The sequence below is a fragment of the Hippopotamus amphibius genome, chromosome 3 (genome assembly GCF_030028045.1).
Source record: "Hippopotamus amphibius kiboko isolate mHipAmp2 chromosome 3, mHipAmp2.hap2, whole genome shotgun sequence".
Taxonomy (NCBI): Eukaryota; Metazoa; Chordata; class Mammalia; order Artiodactyla; family Hippopotamidae; genus Hippopotamus; species Hippopotamus amphibius.
In genome coordinates, this window is record NC_080188.1 from 188,060,101 (window position 1) to 188,083,270 (window position 23,170).

General features: G+C 34.4%; 1 protein-coding gene across 2 annotated transcripts in view; it reads right to left on the reverse strand.

The window, feature by feature from the left end:
* The window catches only part of BRINP3 (BMP/retinoic acid inducible neural specific 3), a 431,062-nt gene that overhangs the window by 66,545 nt on the left and 341,347 nt on the right, over window positions 1-23,170 (reverse strand). For both annotated transcript variants that reach the window (XM_057729558.1, XM_057729559.1), the window contains one exon: window positions 8,710-8,932. In XM_057729558.1, coding sequence (XP_057585541.1) covers window positions 8,710-8,932 — 223 coding nt within the window. The remainder of the gene's footprint in view (window positions 1-8,709; window positions 8,933-23,170) is intronic.

A 23,170-nucleotide genomic window follows, 5' to 3' on the forward strand; every position in this document is an offset into this window, starting at 1 on the left:
ACATGAAAACGAAAAGGAACAAACCTCTTTTATTTGGAATATGTGTGATACTCAAGACTATTCCCCTTGGCTCTTGGCTTCCTTTTCCTCAGGTCAGAGAATGAACAAATTTAAAAGAGCAAAGAGACAACACTATAAGGTTTTTACTTAAAACATATAACGAACTGATGACATGTCACTCTGCACAATTCTCACACGCATACAAATAAACACATGCACATACACAGAATTTCCAAAAGAAGCACGGCCTTTTGATTCAGTTAATATTATAGAAAGCATCTATGGAAAAAGAGAGGCTCTATGGTTTGAGTTTGAATCACTGTCCTGTACAGACTGTGGGTTGTAGACAGCATTCCCTAGACAACATTTCAAGGTGACAAGGTCCTGATTGCTCCACAAGATCTTTTATCCATGAGAAGAAAACAAAGAAGGGCAAGCACAACAGAATAATATTAAAACAAAAGATTTTATTTTATTTTAATGTTATTTTTTACTCTGCCTAAAATTGGAGACTTCTATGACTAGCATATAATTGATTTTAAGAATCACAAATACCTTTTTACATATAAGTATGAACTTGCTTTAAAAGAATTATTTTCACCTAACATCCAGCAAGATCTAACAAACTGAAAAATCATGAAATGAGTTTGGGGCTGCAGGTCAAATAGGAATGTTATAGTTACAAGATAAGGACATTTTAGAGCCATGAGAACTGAAACATAGGCCACCCCAAGAGTTAGGTGAAAGGAAACAGCCTTACAGAAAGAACAAATTTGCCTATTTTGAAATTTGTTTGGAAGTGGCCCTGTACCCAGGAAAGTGGGGCACATACACTATTTTTTTTTCTTTTTTTTTCTCTCCTTGAAAATTCTTCTCTCTGGGTCTCTTGAGTCAGAATCCAGTCAAGTACGAATCATCCTATACAAGTCACAATGTGTTTCTTAACAGCATTTATGCCATTAATCTTACGACAAATTTTATTTTGACTATGAAACGCATGAAAACACATTTTGCAGAAAATTGACTACAATACTTAGAATTGACCTGTACACAAAAAAATGATGTTTTTTATTTTGTAAAGATTAAATAATAATTATTTAAGAACCTTCCATGTGCTGGGTACTTTATAGTTCGTCTATTTTTTACATTCTCAATTGAAGATATCTAAATATTATATTAAACTCTTTAAATTTACTGATTCATTATTACCTAGCATACACCTGTGAGTCATCACTGAGTGGTTGAAACACAAAACATAATAAAAAATTTCTTTGTAATATAGAAATGTAAGGAAAATTAATATCCTGACTTTACAGTTTCATATAAAATTGCTCTCAGCAAATTCCCTTGTATTAATATATAAATGCCATTTTTAATTAAATCACAAATTCTGCAATATTAAAGGATTTTGGAGGCCATACAGTAAGGTCCTTTTATTAGTTGGGATGCAAGTTTGGCTGCAGTAACATAAGTCAAATAATATTGGCTTAGAAAAACTGCACTTTCACCTTCTCTCAAATGAGTGCAAACATAAACAATCAATAGCTGATATGCTAATTTCAAAGACATTGGGCTTTACTAATTTGAATGTTTTTTCACATCATAATTTTTAGTTCTAGCCATCACATTTGCATTTTAGCCAGGGAGAGGATGAGAGTGTAAATGATGTGTATTCCTCTTTCTTTAAGGATCCAATTCAGAAGTTTCATGCATTCCTTCCACTTACATCCATTTGGTAACCATCATGCATTTAAAGGAGGCTGACAGGGGTGGTACAGCATGTGCTGTCCTCAGAAACAACTTAAAAATATCCTGATAATGACTTAAAGTTCTCATTTCTGTATTTCTACTGTTTATAAATTAGGAAATTACAATTTATCTTCACAGATTTCCATTTTGTTCATGTGCCAAATAAAATGTTTTTTTCCAGTGTTTAACAGCTATGTTTACCTTATATTGCTACTTTTAATGTTATATATTTATAGTTCTTTATTAGTTTATATAACGTATCATTGTGACTTGGCAACAACTTATGCTTTTCCACTGTCCTCATCCCCAGGCCATTAGTCTCAGAAATTGCCTTTCTCAACATTGTGTAATAATGGTGCACTGGATGATTATCTATATACTCTAATAATACACAGACTTTGATAAAATTAAGTACCAAAACAAATAAAAAAGCAAACACAGTGTACTAGACTTTGAGAGTCCTCCTCTATCTCAAGTAAGTTTTATGCCATGTTGAGGATATTTATTATCTCAGGAAAATCACATGTTCATACTTCATTTTTACTGCCTCCAAGACATATTCAAAATTGATCCAGATTTTTATTAGATTTTTATATCTTCTAGATTGATATCTATTTATATCTATTAGATTTTACAAGTGAAGGAAACCAACTCCAATTAACTAATGTTATAAGACAAAATTATTGGAAGGATAATCAGATGCAGTATCTCATGTGTTTGAATGTATTAAAAAAGAAAGTTTATCTAAGGTGAAGAGGCACTATTTTGCAGAAAACTGGTGAGAAATTGTAAATTAGGATTCCAAGAGCATTAAATCACCCAAATTAAAAAAAATTATAGAAAGATTTCAGTAAAGAGGGGACATATTGAAGAGAATGAGGGTCAATAAAGAAGGAAAATGTACATTCAGCAAAGGAGTAAGGGAAGGAAAAAAATAGGCTGAAAAGAGATGAAAGGAACTAAGGGGAAAAATAGGATTTAAAGGATTTTTATACATCATTCCTGTATGTCAGATGTTGGGAAACATCATTTGCAAAGACTTCTCCCCATGAAAATGTTAAAATATCTATTTTTCTGGCATGCATAATAGAGCGGTAACTGCTTGATGATGCATATGGGACAAAAAGAGTCATGTTTGAGTTACAGAAGGAAAAGCTGAATAACAAAACCTCAGAAAGAGAAGTACACTGGATCTAGGAGTCAAATGAAAACAGGGGTTTGAATGATACCTGAATTCTCTGTCTCATATTGGGTCTACATGCCACCTTCATTGTCATCCACCATGGACAGGATTCCTGCACAAAAGAAATGGCTGGCTAGTCTTCTCACCCTTATATCTTAAGGTCTTACTGATAGAGACCAATCCTGTCTGCCAAGATATGAATGCTGTGTCCACCCAAAATTCATGTGTTGGAATGCTAACCCCCGAAGATGATGCTATTAGGAGGCAGGGCTTTGAAAGGTGCCCAGGTCATGAGGATGGAGTCCTCTTGAATGAGATTAGTGTTCTTCACCAGAACCCCACCATGATGGCACCTAGATCTTGGACTTCAGTCTTCAGAATTGTGAAATGTCATTTGTGAGCTACCCAGTCTGTGGTATTTTTTGTGTATAGCAGTCTGAACAGACAAAGACACTGTCTCAGGTCCATTTGAGAGAATGGCAGAGAGCATTCGCCTGCTTAATGGAGACACAAAACAAAACAGAACATGTTGTGCATATTGTAACAGGCGATCCAATTTATGTAGAGTGGGAAACATTTTACATAAAGTAATAATTCATTGCTGTGTGCTTTCAGAGGTTGAACTAAAGTATTAAGAAAAATATCACAGAGCACTTATCAAATATGTATTGAGCGCTTGCTGTCTGTGAATTTGAGAGCTGTCTCTAGGAACTCCAGCAGATAACTAAGCAATCAGATTTCTTAAAATTCTGCCTGCATCTGGTCTTTTCAGAGTTCCAGTGGGCAGGGCAATCCTTCCTGAATATGTTAAATGTTCCCTTAGTTTATTTCAGCATTCCGAGACTTACTTTATCCTCCCCTACCCACAGATACTTTCAGTCTTGCAACTTCATTTTCCTCAAGCATTCATTTTCTTTGTTCTTCCTCTTAATTCGTAATCATAACATCATTTTGAATTGGACTAGAATTGGAGATCATGGGGAGAGGAAAGAGAGAGATGGGAACTTTGTCTGACTCCATGAAATAATCCAAATCTGCATTTGGAGATCAGTTTGAAATGGCACTTCAATTAAAATCATTTTGACATATAGGGTTTTAGACTATCCCTGTGGGTGTTATGTTAGTTAATGTACATATACACATGCATACATATGTATATATATTATATATTAAGATTTATATATAATGTATAGATCTATACATAATGTACATATTCATATATAATTTATGCATACAATATATAATATAATACATAATTATATGTATATAATTATATATGAACTATTATTAGTAAAATATTCAGTATTATTCCACAAATACTTAGGATTCAGTCTGGTTATATAAGATTTCCATATGATGGAGGCTAGAGAAATAATATTCTTTCTTTAACATAAAACATATTTATAGTACAACATTTCAATGATATACAAGTGAAATACTTTTAAAACTCTTGACAACATTTTTAAAGACAGAGAATATATGTTATATAAGAACACAGACTGGCAAAATTTTTCTGTTGGAGCCAGGGAGCAAATATTGTAGGGTTTCAGGACTATGCTGTCTCTTTGTGGCAACTAAATGCCATTAGGGTGTGAAAGTGGCCACAGACAATATGTAAACATATAAGCATGGCTTTTTCATTTATGCATATTTTAATATGAATTCCATACAATCTTCATCAATCAAAAACATTCTTCTTTTGATTTTTTCAACAATTTAAAATATTAAAAAAACCGTTGTCTCACAAACTGATACAAAAACTGGTGAGGGCTGGATTAGACCTATACACCAATTTCTAACTCCTGTCACAGAGCATATGTAGGAAGCACATGACATAGTTCTCAGATAAAGAATGATATAGACCTAAACTCATTCTTCTCTGTGACATTAGAGATTTCATCCTATCTCACTTTCCAATGTTAACAAAAAAGAGATAACTGTGTAAAAATGTCTTAATAAAGTTTTAGTGGTTTACTACAGCCTCATGCACTGCCTCAGGAGAACCCACTGTGCAGACCTACTCAACTCCATGTGCAGAGACAGCAAGTTGCTAGCTTGAAATTGACCATGGTGGAAATACTTGTACCACAAGAACTGGTAAGTGCTATAAATCGGGTGCACCACCCCACCCCAGAATGCTGGCTGTTAAGCCTTTACCAACAGACCTTTAAATGTAATACTTCTATGGACCCTTGGCTGTTATGTGAACGAGACATGACAGCACAAAATAGTATAGTTGAGGCACTTTCTAGGAATACTACACGAATACTTTTCAATAATTGCTAAACTATTGTTCTTTAATGAAATGAATATGTCATTTTTACTTATCTCAAAAATTTTAGAATAGCAACAAAAGTCGACTGCCTCCAAGAAACCAGATTATCACAGGCTTTGGAATTCACTTCAGTAAGAAAAAGGATTTTGATGTCATGCGAATTCATGAGAGGGATAGTGGTAGCAGTGCCCACTTGCTACATGGATAGAGGGCCATGCTTTACCAGAGAGAAAGAATTACACTCTGCATTATGAAGAAAAACTTCAACTGACCCACCATTATACAGGAAGTGTTAAGAAATAATGTTAGTGGAGGTGTACTTTGCAGGTCTCATTTTTGTTTGTTTTTGCTTTATTTTTTCCAGATTTTAGAATATCAGATATTGAAAGCCAGTTCTTAGGGTTGGATGAATTCAAGAGAAAAGCTGACAAAAATTCCATAAAGGCAGGGCAAAAACAGAATATCTGCTAGAAGCGAGTCACTGACATTGCTTACCCGTTTTCTCTTTCAAAATTTCTGAAAACACACCCCAGAAATATCCAATCTCTTTTCCACTGTATTCTACTAACAAACTCTAGTACATTTTTTTGTTTGTTTTCCTAATGTAATTTTATACTATCCTATTAAATTGGGAAAAATAAAAGCAAAACAGAACAAAATCTCACATTCCTGGTAACAGAAATATGGTGATGGGGAAAAAAGTCAAATTCAATAAGCTCATCTAGCAAGAAGTCTGTATTTTTTTTTAATTGTGTGTGATGAGTAATAAATGGCATAGGAATTAAGCTAAATTGAAAAAAGAAAGTCAAGAAAAGCCTTTGGGGATCTTTGATTTATTTAGTTTAGAAGTTTTGGAAAACAAATATTTATTTCTATTGTTTAGTGAATTTTGTTCCAAATAATGAATATTTTATGCTGCCATATTTATTTATTCTGTATACAACCCAACTTAAATTGTTTTATGTTTTTCTTAAAAAATCTTGCACTCCAATGATATATTTGAATGTGTAATTTTTATTTATTTTTACTAGAAATTAATGTCTCTTTTGGTATATTTTGCCCCACTATTTGCTTCCTTTTCTCCACTCATCCTTTAAACGCATCCTCATGCACTGAGGTTTGCCATTTTACTCTCTCAAATCTCCCCTGAGCTTCAGACACCTACATCCAGCTGCAGTTGTACTTGATTAAAAGAACCCTTAAAGTCAACATGTTTATAAGCACACTCATCAATTTGCTTTCATCTCATTCTCCTGTATTTCCTATTATGTCTGAGCATAGAACCATCTATTTCAGTGGTTTACAAACTCTATTTAACCCACACTCAGAGCATAAAGTTCATTGTAATTAAATAACAGTGTCTTTTACCAGCCATAATTCTTTGTTAGGAAATATTTCCTTGAAGTATGCAGACAGATAGATAAAAGTATCTTATGCATGGAAGGAATCAGAAATCTTACAGGATGTGTAAAATAACAAAACTTAATAGCAGTGCTTAGAGAGAAATTTATAGCAGTGAATACCTATATTTAAAAACATAAAAGCTATCAATCTATCTGCCTTTTCTCTTTATGAAACTAGAAAAAGGAAATTGCAGTAAACACAAAGTGAATAGAAGATAGGAAATAATAATGATCACAGTGGTAAAATCAAATAAAAAAGAAAAATAATAAAGAATATTAAAGAAAAAACCTAAAAGTGAGTGTTTTGAAAAGAAAAAAAAATTGAGATACTTTTGGCTAGACTTACCAGACAGATAGACAGACTGATGGGGAGAAGAGATGGATGAGAAAGTGCAAAGAAACTCCAGAGACTGGAAGGAGATATTTGTACATCATACAACTGATAAGGGGCTGGCATCCAAATATATAACTTATTCTTACAATTCGATAATGCAAATAAAACATTGAAAATGAGTGAAGAAAATTCTAATAGATATTTCTCCAAAGAAGATACACAATGGACAATAAGCACATGAAAATATGTTTAACATCATTAGTCATTGGAGAAATGTAAATTAAAACCATAAGAAGTTGCCACTTCACATCCACTAGGATGACTATAATCAAAAGGTCAGATAATAACAAGTGTTGGTGAGGATGTGGAGTAATTGGAGCTGTGACTCATGGTTGGTAGACATGTAATATAGTACAGCCATTTTGGAAAACAGTGACAGGTCCTCAAAAATTTAAATATAGGATTATCTTCTGAATAGTCAATCCCACTCTTAGATTATATCCAAGAAAATGCAAACATATGTCCACATTAAAAAAAAAAACACACACATGAATGTTCATAGAAGCCTTATTTATACTAGCCCAAAAGTGGAAACAACCCAAGTGTCCACCAAATGATTAACTGATAAGTAAAATGTGATATACCCATATTACTGATACATACTACATCATGGGTGAACCAGAAAGCACTATGACAAGTGAAAGAAGCCAGTCACAAAGACCACGTGTTGTATGAAATGTCCAGAATAGGCAAATCTATGAGGTCAATTAGTAGATTAGACAAATCTATAGGGACAAATAGCCTAGAGATGGGTGTGGGAGTATGGGGATGAACTGAGTTTTTTGGGAGACAATGAAAATATTCTCACCTTAGACTGTGCTTATGGTTGCATACACTTTGAATATGCTAAAGTCCAATGACTTGTAAAAAATGCAAATGGTTTATTTTGAAATAGAATCTTAAAAATGTATAGAAATTCAGTTTTTTTTTTTCAGTGAAAGTAATCTGTAATTAGAGATTTCTTAATGATTTAAGCATCAGGTCAAAGTTCAAGTGTATTATAATAGAGATACTGGTACAAATGCATATTTTTTATGATTTTGTCCTAAATTTTTCCTTAGGTTTTCATTTTATGTATTTTCAACCTGACTTCTACTAAATAAATGCAACTTTTTATTGCACTGACTGGTCAATACATCTTAAACTAGCAAATCTAAAACCTGTGCTTCCCCAAATCGGTTCAGACACAAATATTTCAGTAGTCTGTCATCATTCATATAAATTCTTTGAAACTTTCCAAGCAAATTTTATATATTCATGTAGAAAGAGATTTATGGTTTTCTGAACACAGGTCAAAGAAAATAAAATTTAAATTCTTTTATTTGAAAACTACATCTTGAGAAATTTCATTTTTTATTCCTGCTTACTTCCTAGGCTCACAATGTAACTGTAAGTCTTTGTGTTTTCACATTCACCATGATACAATTATCAGTTGACTACCATGTGCAACAAGGTAGAATAATTTCTTGATTCTGATAATAAAAGAAAACTTAAAAAAAAAGGAAAATGTTGATATATGTGTTCCCATTGTACTGTTACTTTGGAAAACAACTACAGTTAATTATTTTGAGACTTAAGACAACATGTTTCCAAATTATCTCTAATAACATAAATAGCACTGTGCTATGTATATTACCACACCTACATTCAGAAAATCAATAGAGCTATCTGCCCTCAGCTGTCTACATTGCTACACATGTCTTACCTTTGCCTTGGCAGGCTGATGAGGGGTTGTTTATGACACCTCTTGCTAAGGCTAAAGAGCTTGTGTACAATTTTCTGCGCCTTCAGGAAAAGTTGCTTCATGCTATTCTCCAGTTGTTCATAGCGGCGCTGAAAATTAGAATCCATTGTCCACAAATGCATTATGGTAGACGTGTTGAGGAAATAATTCATGGGTAGCCTTTTCATAAAGAACTTGAATTCATCTGAAAAAATGTCAAAATTCAACACTTTAATAATAAAATAATTATTTTCCCTTTCCCCCAAGACACATTTAGAAAGTTGCTGTTAAAAACGAATGCAATCTATTATTTTTTGCAAATTAATAGCAAGAAGGGAATTTTTCTTTATGCTTTAGGATTGTTTTGTTTTTTGTTCCCCATAAAATAGAACATTCATAGAAACAGATAATTAAAATAATTGTGCTAAAGCAAATATTTGGGGCAGAAAGTTTAATTTTTCCATGTTCTCTTTTTGATGGTATTTGAATTTGATGGTATTGAAGTTTTTTCCCCATAGGTAGCAGCCACTAATCTAGCTTTCATTTTTGGCAATAGTATGTTAATAATCTGTTCCAAGTATTGTTTAATAAATAAATATTTTCAGAAATTCTCATTAAATCAGTATAGAAAACTATGTGTTATCATTACTAAACAAGTGTATTGTTGTATAAAGAAAAAGAGAAAACTTTTATAGTGTAAAATATAATATTCAACCATGTACTCTGGTTGTTTCCTTAGTAACTACTCATATTTCAATTTGTCAAGACCATAGTTTAAAACCTAACTGCATACTTAAGAGAAAGAATGAAAATTAATTTAAAGCTCCAATATTGGCTTTTAATTGAGTGTCAGTAACTATCATGTCTAAATTATCTTCTTTTCAGATGTCTAAGTAACTAACAGTAGGAACAAAAATTGACACTACAAAAAAATAACCATCTAAAAGTTCTACTAAATATCTCAATTTAAAAGTTAGTTGTTACAAGAGTCAAAAGATAGAAACAACCAAACTGTCCATCAATAGATGAATGGCTTTACCAAGAGTGGTCTATACATAAAATAGAATACTATTGATCCACAAAAATAAATGAACTTCTGATGCATGCTACAACATGAACAAAACTTGAAAATATCATGCTAAAAGTGAAATAAGCCAGACCAAAAAGGGCAAATATTGTATGATTCAACTTACACGAAATAGCTAGAATATTCGAGTTCATTGAAACAGAAAATAGATTAGAATCTACCAGGGGATGGGGAAACAGCAGATGGGAAGTTTTTGCACAATAGCTACAGAATTTCTGTTTGGGGTGGTAAAAAATTTTGGAAAAGATAGTGGTGATGGTTGTACACCATTGTGTCATTAATGTCACTGAATTGTACATTTATAATGGACAATTTTATGCTACATATATTTTATCACAAAAATGTTTAAAAAAAACAAAAACAAACAAGTGACTGGAGCCTTTCCCCATCTCTCCTTTTCTTCTTAAATATTTTGATCTTGAACTCAAAACATAAACTTTTTATTTATTTTAGTATTCCTTTAAAAGATTTGCTGTGTTCAGCATATCACGTTACATCCACTTCCATGCTGGAGACAGCTGGGTGTCCTCTGTACGTATACCCAGCACAGCACAAGATTTGGAAAATGTTTTCAGTGGCTTAAGATGTATTATTTGACAAGTGAGACAACCCACATTTTAGTCACTATTTTACCTATAAAAAAGTTATATGGCATGCATTAAACCTCAGTCTCTCTGTGCCTTAATTTCCCCCTTTGTAAATGAGATAGAAAGCTTTGGATAATAATAATCTCATTTTACTTTAAAATTCTATGATATTACAAAGAGCTGTTTTAAATGACCATTTAGTTAGTTGTAAGTATCCAATCCAAAAATAGTTGTTTTCAAATGGCCAGTTACAAGTGTTAGTATTTAACTGAACTTGGACAAGGTATGTTAACATTGATTCCTTATTAGTAGATACTGCATCCACTGCAGTATCTCAAAGCCTCCAAATTATCATTAACATTTTAAAAATATACTGTTCACATGGGAAAAGATAAACTACATTAATATATGTACACATTTAAAGCACTTAATTTATACTTATTTTTTAAATGAGGGCTATTTCGATAATCAAATCCAAACTATTTCATCAATGATGGGAAAATGCAACTTTTAAACAATTAACAGAAAATCATATTCATGAATATTGGGGTTGATATTTTTACTAAAGCAGCTAAACAGAGTTCTAGCATCTCTTGGACATTGAAGGTGCAGACTTTACCAGAAGAACAGGGAAAAATAAAACAAAGGGAATAATGGGACTTTTTATGGCAAAATTTATGCAGAAAGATTTTTGAGGATATGCTTGAAATCACTTTTTTAAGTAAGCAGGGTACAAATAGGAGATGCATTTTAAATTCCAATTTCACAGTACCGTACAGTTTGTTTGGTCCCATATGTCTCTTTTGAGAAATTCTCTCCTTTGAATAAAGGAGCTGGTGCATGGAAATTGGACAGTATTCCTTGGATTATTCACAGAGCAGATGCCACTACTTTGAAAACTAATCATTCATTTCATTGTCATCTTTTACTTGAACATTTTGATGAGCCTTTATTGTTTCATGGGTATGCATATTTTAGTTATTTTCATTGTTATAGTAGTATTAGGAAAGTTTCTAAATCAGTAAATTTTATTCAAGTTAAAAAATATGTTAATTTATTTAATTTTAACAAAGTTTATGTAATAGTGTATGTCAGCTGAAAACTAGCACTATGTATTTGTTAAGAAACAGTTTTAACATGACATTTGAATAATTACTTCATCATGAAGTCATTAAGAGTCACCACTGACAGTCACCCAAAACATTTATTGGACACCTGTTGTGCACAAAACATACAGATGTTTCAGTCTATATGTGAAAATATGATTAAAACTTTCATCTTATTTTTTAAAAATGACAAATGACACAAAATATTTTTACATGCTACAATAACATCTTATCTGAAATTCATTCTACTCAGAAGTCAGTAGCATCTCCAGAAATATTCCTGCAGATATCTTTTATTTTTGGCAATTAGTAAAATTCATATTTATAGACTATGAAAATGAAATTTGAATGCTACATTAAAATTATTACATAAATCTAGAGATTTACATCACTAAAAAGAGAAAACACAATGACTAGGGGACACAAGACAACATTTTACCCTACAATAATTTCCAAACCCATATAGAAGATAAAGTGCTGTTGCTTTTCAAATGGCATGTAAATGATGACCAGCCATAATTTTTGGGGGGATAAATTTATAAAAGAAAAAAACAAATGTCATATAAAAATAATCCAGGAGAAATACATTTAGTATCTGGATTATTAGAGAGAGATTAATCTGGAAATCCCTGTTTGCTAAGTATATATCAAATGAGTAGGTTTGAGCACTATAGAGAAACAAACCAACAACAATAATACTAGTGGTGATAAACAACCAATATGCTGGAAGGAATTTACAGTCAGTCAGTCTTCTTCACAAAACTAATTCACATGAAGCAAAAAATAATACAAAGGCAGTTGCGTGATATTAATGAATTCTGTGGAGGCAAAGAGAATTGGGGTAGGTGACGTCTTCCCAATAAATTATAGAAGACTAGCCAGGCAGCATGTTAACTCTCTAGATTACAACTACTCCTTCATTAAAAATGAAGTTTTTATAAAATAGCTGAACAAGGTTTGTTGTTTTTTTCCCCTCTCCTCTAACAGAAACTCTAGTTAACATTTGATATCTCATTAGCTAATTTTGAAACTAGTTTGCTCTCTCTCTCTGTTAACATGAGTTCTTATTTTGGCAGGAACTCAATTTTAAGTGCTTTAAATATTAATTCAATCCCCCCAATAATCCTTCATGTAAATTTTATTAGAGCAGTTATATATGTAGAATGCTGATGATTTTTAGTTTCATAACTCTAATGTCAGCAAAAAATTCTATTAATGCTACTGCATTTACATATTGATCTTATGTATTTATATATTTTTGTGTTTTATTCTCATGCTTCACAGTTGAATTAAACCAGTAAGAGTGGAGAACGGAACTTTCTCAGGGTGTAAAAGAACCAGCCAAAATACGTAGATCCTGATTTGTGTTTCTGCGTTTATTGATGAGCATGAAAAGCATTGAACGATGTATTGATTATGCATTTTCACATGTTCAGAACCTGTGTTCAGAATTGCTTGGGAATATATTTTCAAAGGTGTTATAAGGCATTCTAAATTTCCTAGAGCTTTGGGAGCACATAATTTACTTCCTCAAAAGTGTAGAAAAGTAATCAGATATTTTTATTATATTATTTAGAATGGTTCCTTGAGTTGTAAATCCACCAAAATATCCAAAACAGAAGCTGTTTCCATTAGAAAGTAGGGCTATCGGTAGGGAGGATTCAGGGAGGAAATTTGGGCTTTTATGGTTTTTATTATTTCATACGAATGTGTTATTTTACTAAAATTTAAATAAATATTGTGAATTGGTATAAAACATAGCCAAAAAATATTACTGTCAGTACACTATGTATATTTCATGTTTCACACATTTAAATAAAATGCTACTATTTAATGACTTAATATGAAAGTAAAAGCATACTGGCTCACATTCCATGTTTGTTTGTTTTTTTATTCTGTATCAATTAACATATTGTTACAATCAAAGTTTCTTTTAAGTAAAAATGACAATGCATTGTGAATAATAATTTTAAGTATTATGAAAGCATAGCAATAGTCTTATACAATAACAAAATATTGTACAGTAGGTAGCAAAGTATATAAAGGACATGGATACAAAGTATCTTTAAATGAAAGGATGTAATTAAAAAAAAGTGTGTCAGATATATATGAAGAATCCATGCAAACATTTGTTTTTAAGCAGAAAGGATAATCATTTCTTATTTTTGAAACTACTGGTCTAGTGTCTTCAAACTCCTCTCTCCTGTTTATGTTGTAAACACTGGATTTTGTTGAAAAAATACATGGTAATAATATATCCTAGTAACACAACTTTTCTGTAATCTGTGAGTTAATAAAGCAAATATTCCTTCCTTTTACTGAATGCAGTACTGAGGCCTTAACTATACATGAATAGATGACAAACACAGCCTGTTTCTATGGCTGGATTTTTATTTCTTAGTTTGTTTGTTTAGCCTTCAGTAGCTTTATACTTATACTGAGCACTACCTCCAAAGCTGACAAGTAAACATTAAACTCTATCTACCACTGAACCTCAAAGTTATTGGTCAACCAGAACCCCTTCTAATAAAACTATTTCTTGTTTCTTGAGAACCACAGTTTCCTAGAAAATGGTAGGGATTCGTCTATCTTCTTTTAATTTTCAATGAGGAAGATTTGCTAAATTAATTGCAAACCTTGACACTACAGAAATGCAAGACTTAAGTAGGTAAGATACAAAATTGAGAAACAAATGTGAACATGAGTAGGAAGAAGGGCTGATGGGGAAAAAAAGTTGAGACAGAGAAAATTCAGGCAATGGGTGTCCTGAAAATTTAGCCACTGGCAGAAGGTTACCAACGGCTGAAATGACAGTCTAACCTTTGACAGATGAATAGACAAATTTTGACCCATCCCAGAATCCTGACTAGAACTGGTTGATTTGTAACTTTCACAAAGTATTTTTTTTTCCTCCAAACATTGCTCCAGGACTATTTGAATCATTTGTACCCGTTTAGAATTTTATCAACTTCTACAGTAAATCACTGAAACGACTTTGAGTGGCCACATTTCAATGCAAGTCTATTCAAACCATTCTATAAGACACGGGTATAGAGTTTATACTGAAATTGACAAAATACTATAATGCTGCATAAAGTAAATGGCAATCCTGTTCAGTAGCTTGTGAACTGGCCAATTTTACGAGGCTACAAAGTGAGGAGTTCATGAGGGCATAAATCAGAAATAGAATCTAATTTCTTAGTAGCTGCCTAGAAATAAGTTGTGCTTTTCCTGACCATTTTCTTTTTCTCTGAAAGATACATATAATTTTACATTAAAACACTTCAGTACAGCAAGACAATCTGTCCTTCATTGGATTGCCCTGTTTATGAACCCCTCTTCAAATATTTGAGAATTCACCCAAAGAGAGCTTTATCTCTATCCTTATAACTAACTATATCTATCTCTATAGTTATATTTTATCTCTGTAACAATAACTAACTCCAACTATAGAACAGGAAAGACCCAGGTCTTCACTTTCCCAGTGCCCTTGCAGCTACGAGTAGATGCATTATTTATGCTTATAGGAATCAGATGTATCCACTACAGAGATTGGCTCTACAGCTGTTGATGCAATAACAAAGAGGATGCCTAGAGCAATTCTCTAAGGAGATAGTGGTTACAGCAGTGATGATAGCATTTAGTGCTATTGTATGGTCAGGCCACTCAAGATGGCTCTTCTCTTGCTCTCTGTCTATTGGCTGCTCAACCAGTGCCTGCTTCACCTACACCCTACTCACGTGACTGACCTTCCTACATACTTGCCCCAGGCTCCAGCTAGTGATTGTTCTAGATTTAGATCAAAATTCTCCACTATGCTTAACAAAGGGGCAGTAAGGGCCCTGCCCCTCTGCTGGTTTCCTTGGCAACCGATAAGCCAACTGGATGTCAATTCCCCTATAATTGTCAACCTCCCCCACCCATTGGAGCAAAGACGGCCACCCTGTCCTGCCCTGCTGCCTGTCACACACAGTGGGGTGTCGCTCAAGGACCCTACTTCAGACATGTAAGCTCCCACATCCATTAAACCAGTGATGTCTCTGTCACTGACTCTGGGCTCTTTCTTAGGTCTTGAAGCTGGGCAAGTACAGGCCTTGCAGGCCACTGGAGTGCGGCCCAACAGCGATCGAGTGTTCATTGCATTTAGCAGTGGTGACCTCACTAAATAAGTCTTCTGCAAGATGTTTTACTTTGTCCCAACTATGTAGCACAAGAGTATGCTTCTCTAGCTTTCTTGATGATTCTATATGCTATCCAATATCCTTTAATAGATTCCTTACCAGGTTGGGTCAGCAAAAGCCTGTTTTTCTTACTTGCAGCAAAAAATCTGGGTTGATACAGGTACTGGTATCAGAAGTGGCTTGGAAGAGCTTCCATGGACAATAAGGAGAGTATGTGCTTGGTTTCCTGAATTCATTGGGAAAAAAGGCTTTTTAAATCCATACAGTATTAAGGGTGGAAATTTGTACAGAAGAACCACCTGTGCTCATCTAGAATTTCTAGCTTGTAGAAATGGCATTTGGGATTATGTGCTTACATAGAACTGAAAGAGGAACATAAAAAATTCAAAGACTGAGGGTGACTTGGTTACTACAAGTAGAGATGGCTTGAGTAAAGAGCTCAAAATCCTGCACATTTTTTTTTTTCTCAAAGCACAGAGTGAGTGCTGGAGACTTTCAAGGACTGTTGCTAAAGGGATCTTTATCTCCTGCAGCTGTAGGGCTTCAAAACAAACTTTTATCCCCAGATTGAATTTAAATTCTTGCCAAATCTGTTAAAGTTAGAAAGAACACTGGGAAGAAATGGGAACCTGGGAACTGGAAGGTAGATATGGGGTTAAACTGGGGTGAACTCAGAATAATCCAGAGCATTAATGCTCGCTTTCCTTGTCCCCAGGAAACAACACCTTCTTCCCTGCCTGATGGATAAACCCTGTCTTGCTTTCAGTCACTGTAATAATCTTAATCAAAGGAATGAACTTCACTAGGAAGCGAATGTTCATTGTGTCCAACTTTCATCATCCATCGTGTCCCAGGAGAGTGTATTGTAACTATTCTAATTTTCCAATGGTTATCAAGAACTTGATGATTTTTTTAAATAGTATTTTTGTTGTTGTTCTTTTTTTCAATAAATTTTTTAATTTACTAATTTATTTATTAATTAATATATTTTTGGCTCTGTTGGGTCTTCGTTGCTGCACACATGCTTTCTCTAATTGTGGTGAGCAAGGTCTACTCTTCGTTGCAGTGCACAGGCTTCTCATTGTGGTGGCTTCTCTTGTTGTGAAGCGTGGGCTCTAGGTATGTGAGCTCAGTAGTTGTGGCACTCAGGCTCTGTAGTTGTGGCTCTCGGGCTCTAGAGCACAGGTTCAGTAGTTGTGGCATACGGGCTTGGTTGCTGGGCAGCATGTGGGATCTTCCCGGACCAGGGCTCCAACCCTTGTCTCCTGCACTGGCAGGTGGATTCTTAACCACTGTGCAACCAGGGATGTCCTAAGAACTTGATGATTTTTATTGGAGAAAGAATAGCAAATGCATTGGTAAAAAGAATGCCTGCCAGCATCTCTGATGAACATTGTATTCTGTAGGATGAGAACACCAGTTAGTGTGAAAATCTATGTGAAATCAGATGGTCTCTCTGGTTTCAATTAGGATACAATTAGCCCTCTGTGACTGAGGCCTATAAGCAGCTATTAACCATCAGAGGCACAGTGGACATGCGTATTGTAATAGATGACAAGTCCAGTGTGTTACTCAAAAAAGGTCTAAACTGTAGGAAATTTAGAGTTTACTAATCAGATCATGGTCCCTTGAAACTTAAACATGGAACCAGTGCTACAAAGTCCTATTTAATTTGTATAACTAAAAAAAAAATTTAAGTCTGCAACAAAGGCCTGACTTGAGTTTTCATGAGAGAAGAATGCTGTCCCTGGTCCTGAATAATTTCAAAGACTCAGAACTCCTACACTCCACTTATGTAGAGCAAATCATTCTTTTGCATTGTGAATTAATTCCTTGGGCTCCTGAATGCCACCATATCCCATGATATCCCACTGAACCAGAGAGTGGCCTTAGAGAAATAAGATAGCAAATTGGATTTTTCTTGGATCCTCCTCAAATCAGGTCCAGGGGGATGTTAGCCCACGCCACGTTTATTTTCCTAGTCTCTGACTAAAGAATTAGAATATAAGAACATCGGCTCCCTAGCCTATTAAGTAAAATCTATAAAGGAAAGATAATGTGAAGCTTCCCACTTTTATAAAAAGACTAAATTCGAAGTGATGTTGCTTGTTTTTTATGCTTGACACAGTTGCAGGAATTAGAGATCTGTTCAACGCTGAAAAATTTGAGAATAGTCATCATATTCCATCTCTAATTAACTCACAGGTTGGCAATAGCTCAATCATAGAGTAACTCTAATTAAAACTGCCAGTCCAGATGTGGTAGCCCACTGGTGGCATGACACGTAGCACTAGGGATAAAGCTTCTTCTCCGGTACAAGCTCTTTTCTCTATCATTGTAAACAGGGAATACTGGAAGCAGTTTTCTTTCCGATGTCAGCTGGGAGACTGGAACATTCCCATTGGATTCAGGGATCAAATCATTTCTCAGACTCTGTGTGTCAATTTACTTCACAGGAACACACACCATCTCATCCTGTCACAGGACATATTTTGTTAATGACATTGTATTGAAAAGACATGAAATACACAAGTGGCAGGTATCCTCACTGCTGGTCCACACCTTAGCTGTGTGCAAGGTCAGAAAAAAATACATTTGATGAAAACTCAGGCATCTAATGTCTGCGTGAAAGTGGTCCTGAGCACATTGGACATCTTGTCCAAAGTGAAGAACAAGTAACTGCTCCCCCAGCTCCCTTAATAGCAAAGATGCACAGATCTTGGAAATAGCAGCAAATGAGTTATCTGGGAGCTTTACCAATAGTGATGACTTCAATGATCTGTCTTATATCCTCAAACAATTGCTCTTGCTATGATTCAGGGATTGTTCCTGGCACTGCCTCAGAGCCAGGCTCTCTCCAGTTCTCCTGCTGATTCTGTGAGCTACCCAATCCGATGTCTGTACAGAAATTCCTTTTCTGCTGCAGTCAGATTCTCTTCTTGCAAGAATGCTGACTGATTCAGCTAATGGGGGCCTCAAATCTAATTAGAATCTGGAGTTCATCAAGAGTATAACAAATATTTATTGAGTGTCTAGTGTGTGCCAATCACTGTGCTAGTTAAGTGCTGAAGCTACATTAATAATCTTTTTTTAACTATAATAATAGTACTTTCTTCATAGGTTTAGTAGATTAAATTTGATAATTATCATGAAAATGTAATAAAATGCCTTTTAGATAATTAGTGATAAATAAATGCTAGCTATTATTTTTATTTTTATAATTTATTCTGTGTTTCTATGTGTGCTGGGCTGAGCACTTTAAGTGAATTATCTCATTTAATCCTTCCAGCAGTCCTAGGAGATGGGTACTATTATACTCGGCGTTTCACAGAAGAGGATGTGTGCCTTAGCAAGGTTCAGCCAATTGTTCAAAGTGACACAGTTATTAATTAGAGCCCAGAACAAAAGAAGTCTGAAAAAAATATGGCTCCTGCCTCAATAAGCATAAACTCTTTTGAGAGCTGACAGAAAAATAAAATTAGTATTCCCTATATTTAAAGACTGCTTTTCACAAATATTATCACATCCAACCTTATAATAATGCTGCAATAGGATGGGCAGGTTTTATTGAGATGTGGTGTGAAACAATTTTGAATTGAGACTGTTCCACAGAGTCAACTATGAGAGAAAAATGAGAAAAAAAATGGATTCAAAGAAATATAAAAGGAGAGGCCATTTTACATTTCTCTGAGAGGCAGGACAATGTTTTATTTTTCTTTGTATTTTCCCTTTACATAAGCCTAAGAGCTCACTTTCCACATAGTACGAATTAAGAACATGTTTCTTAAATGGCTAAACCAATTGACAAGATTTGGAAAGAAATGGTTGCAACTAAATATAAACATACATAGCATAATTCATTTGGAAAAGTAGAATTTGAGTTTAGTCATACAAAATATGAAGCTGCAAGTAACCCACATGGGAAAATAAAGTTGAAATAAGATGAGCAGTACAGTTCTAACCCTTAATATTACTATGGAAAAGATTTCAGGTTAAAGGCAACATTATGAGATAAAAACACAGATCAATGTCTTTGTTTATGGATGAGAAAATGGCAAATGGGGTTCAGGTGATAAAGTTACAGTGTATGTGAACTTCAGAGTATTGATAAGTAATCAAAATATCCTGCAGTGACATGTGATCACCGGCTATAAGCAAAACTGAAAGTATGTACTCGTGACTGCATAAGGAAAATTTACATCGGGTATCTTTTATATGCACTTCTAGGCACTCTTCTAGGCACTTATTTCTCTTAATTCTACATACTGGTTCCCGGTGCTACGTCCACTGTATTAAAACCATACCTATGACTTAGAGGTGCTAAGTAAATTTTGCCAGTTGGGAAGCCTTGTAAATAACACCTAGAGAAAAGCTGCTGAACAGAGAAGCAGTATCTGCCAAGAGATGAAATCCATTTGCAACCTTGTACCCACCCTCAGACCGAGAGTCGAGAGCCAGGGTGATCCAGGCGAGAAGAGGATTTACTCCATACTCTAATAGAAAGTGATGCTCAAAAGAAACATCCTTTCTCTTGAAACAGAAAAAGCATGCCTGGTACCACCCCCTGCCCCTTGTACACTGATTATTGATTTTTGCAGCAGTTTTTATTTCTCTTCAATAACAAAAAATGGAGGCCAAAGAAGTTTAGTGATCTCCCTATGAGCACAGATCTACAGAAAAGTTGAATTAATATTTAAACTAAGAAATTTCACCCATAATCTGTCTTTTATACAATGTGACCATCTTAGATGTCATAAGCATACATGAAAATATATAGTAAGTATTAAAATAATATTAATTCACATGTTATTTAACTATTAGAAACTATTACTGAACAGGACAATTTTTAAAACTATGTAAATAAAATCACCATTTTTTAATGTCCAAATTGGCAAATTTATAATTAAAGTACAAGCATAAAGACTTTTTTCTTAAGTTATTCTGATATAGTATAGGGCATAGTTCCAAGTATAGTTAGGACTCTCAATGCACTATAGAAAAGTTATCTTAGTCCCTTCTCACTTGATGGAATCTTAATAAATTATTTTAGAACTTTGGAAAACCAAACTTTAACAAAGAGTAGACACATCTTTCAAATAGTGAAATGTTTGAGAAAAAAAGCACCACAGATACTGCACAGAAAGAACAGGGAAAGTGTATCAAGAGAAAGAAGCCCTTTCCACCAGCCGCAGGACATGTCTCTACACACAGCTGTGTGGGATAGGAAACCAGGCAGCTATTGGCTCAATGCTGTTCAGTTGAAATCTGTTTTTATTTTCCTTCCTTTTTCACAGAAGTCATATATACAATTGAAGTACCTACTAGAAGAAAAAAATATGACAAAATGTTCAATAAAAGAGTTAGTGCCTGTGGTAGCAAATGAATGTCTAACCTATATAAACCTATATGTGTGTGTGTATATATATAGCCTTAATTCCATCCTCAAATATTTACATATTAGCTTTAATATAGAATAAAGAGATTATATTTTCTATTTTTCTCATGCCACAATTGAAAGTGATTTCTCAAACTGATATTTCTTGTTGAAGCCTTTTTTCTCTGAGTTCCATTAACCAAATACACTGTGTGTTTTGTTCCTCCAATAGATTTTTTATAATATTACACGAATTTGTCAGGAACTCAGCTTTTTTGAATAAAGACACTATGTGTCACTTCCAACTGTTCATGCTTAGTCTATTTATTCCAAGTGAAAACATCTCAGACTGTGGCATTTATACTTTACACACTGCGGGCAGTTGTGCTCAGTTGTTTATTATGAACTTGGCACCATCATCACCAATCCAAGGCTGAGAACTCTTTCCTCAAAGCCCCGTACTTGGACAGTTCCAGGTTAGAGCTTGTCAATGAAAGAAACTTGTAGAAAGTAGACATAAAATGGAAACTATTATTCTCAGAAGTTTATGATGATGAACATGTGACAGTCACACACAATTCTCTCCAAAATTCAGTGACATGGTGGCTTCTACAGAGAGACCAAGTTCCACAGAAATGGCAGCTTGCCCAGAAACGGCATCTTCCAAATCTCTCTCCCTGGGCTGCCACCTCACAGTGGCCAGACACTCGCTGCCTCTTGGACCTGTCCACAGGCTCTGGCTTTTCCTTCCATTCCAGGGCTTTGAGATTAAGTGGATTATGGATGTTCTCTAATTCCCGGTCCACCCCTTTCATCCCTTCACTTTCCAAATGCCTCCCTTATGTAAACATTATTTTCCATTTCAAGCCCCTTTATTCCCATAGTACTTTTTTTTTGGCTTTGTTTTCCTAAACTCAGAGGAAGAAAGGTGAGCAGCTGTGGCCGGTTTCCTGCTATACATCCATTGTCCTTTTACAGAACATTGATTTTATTGTCAACAGCGATGGTTCAAATATAAAACTTCTTGCAACCTCTGGTGGGATGTGACCATGTTCTGGCCAAAGTGACAAAAGACACAATCTGTGTCTGTGTGTTGGGGGGGGCGGGGGAGGGAACTTCTGTGAGGATAGAGTTTTGTTTTTTAGATTTAGGTATTGCCCTCTTCCTTCTCAGCTTTGTTTGCATTCTCCTGAGTGAACTGCAGACTGGAAACTGGAGCAGCCATATTGTAACCATGGGGAAAAGCCAACGGCAAGGGAGAGACTTTGATCTTCAGCTCCTCCAGCCCTTGAAGCAGTCCTGGCACTAGCACCTCACTTCTGTAATATGCAGATAACTGTAATTGTAACTGATGGAAAAGAAAGAGTGGGGAATGCAAATCTTTAAGGCAATAGTTCCTTGACATGTTATCTTGAGAGTCCCTTACATTCTTAGAAATTATTGAAGACTCTAAAGAACTTTTGTTTTTGTGGTGTATTTTATAGTTATTTACCATGTTAAATTACATATCTAGGGAATTCCCTGGCAGTCCAATGGTCAGGACATCACACTTTCACTGTTGAGGGCCCAGGTTCAATCCCTTGTTGGGGAACTACGATCCCACAAGCCCCCCAAAAAATCTATTTATTATTTCATGTAAAGTAATAATAATTAACCCTTTATATATAATCAACATATTTTAATAAAAATACCTAATTTTCTAAAACTAAAAAGAATAATTTGGGAGAGATTGGCTTTGTTTTACATTTTTGCAAACCTCTTTAATGTTTAACTTAAAACACCTGATTCTTATACCTGCTTCTGTACTAGATTTATTGCCATATCACACATTGTGTAATTTCTAGACCCCTCCATTGTACACTCTAGAGAGAATGAAAATGGAAAAAAAAGTAATGACATCTCAAAATATTATAACAAGGGGCCTGATTTCATGGATCTTCTAAAAGTATCTGAGGGACCACCAGGTTTCCCCTGAGGATACATTGAGAACCTCTGTTCTAAAAGAATAATATAATATAAACTGCAATATTCAGAGTTTATATATTAGGTAGCATATATATGTATCACGTAGTTAACATGTAAGATAGCTATATAGTTTTATAGGCAAT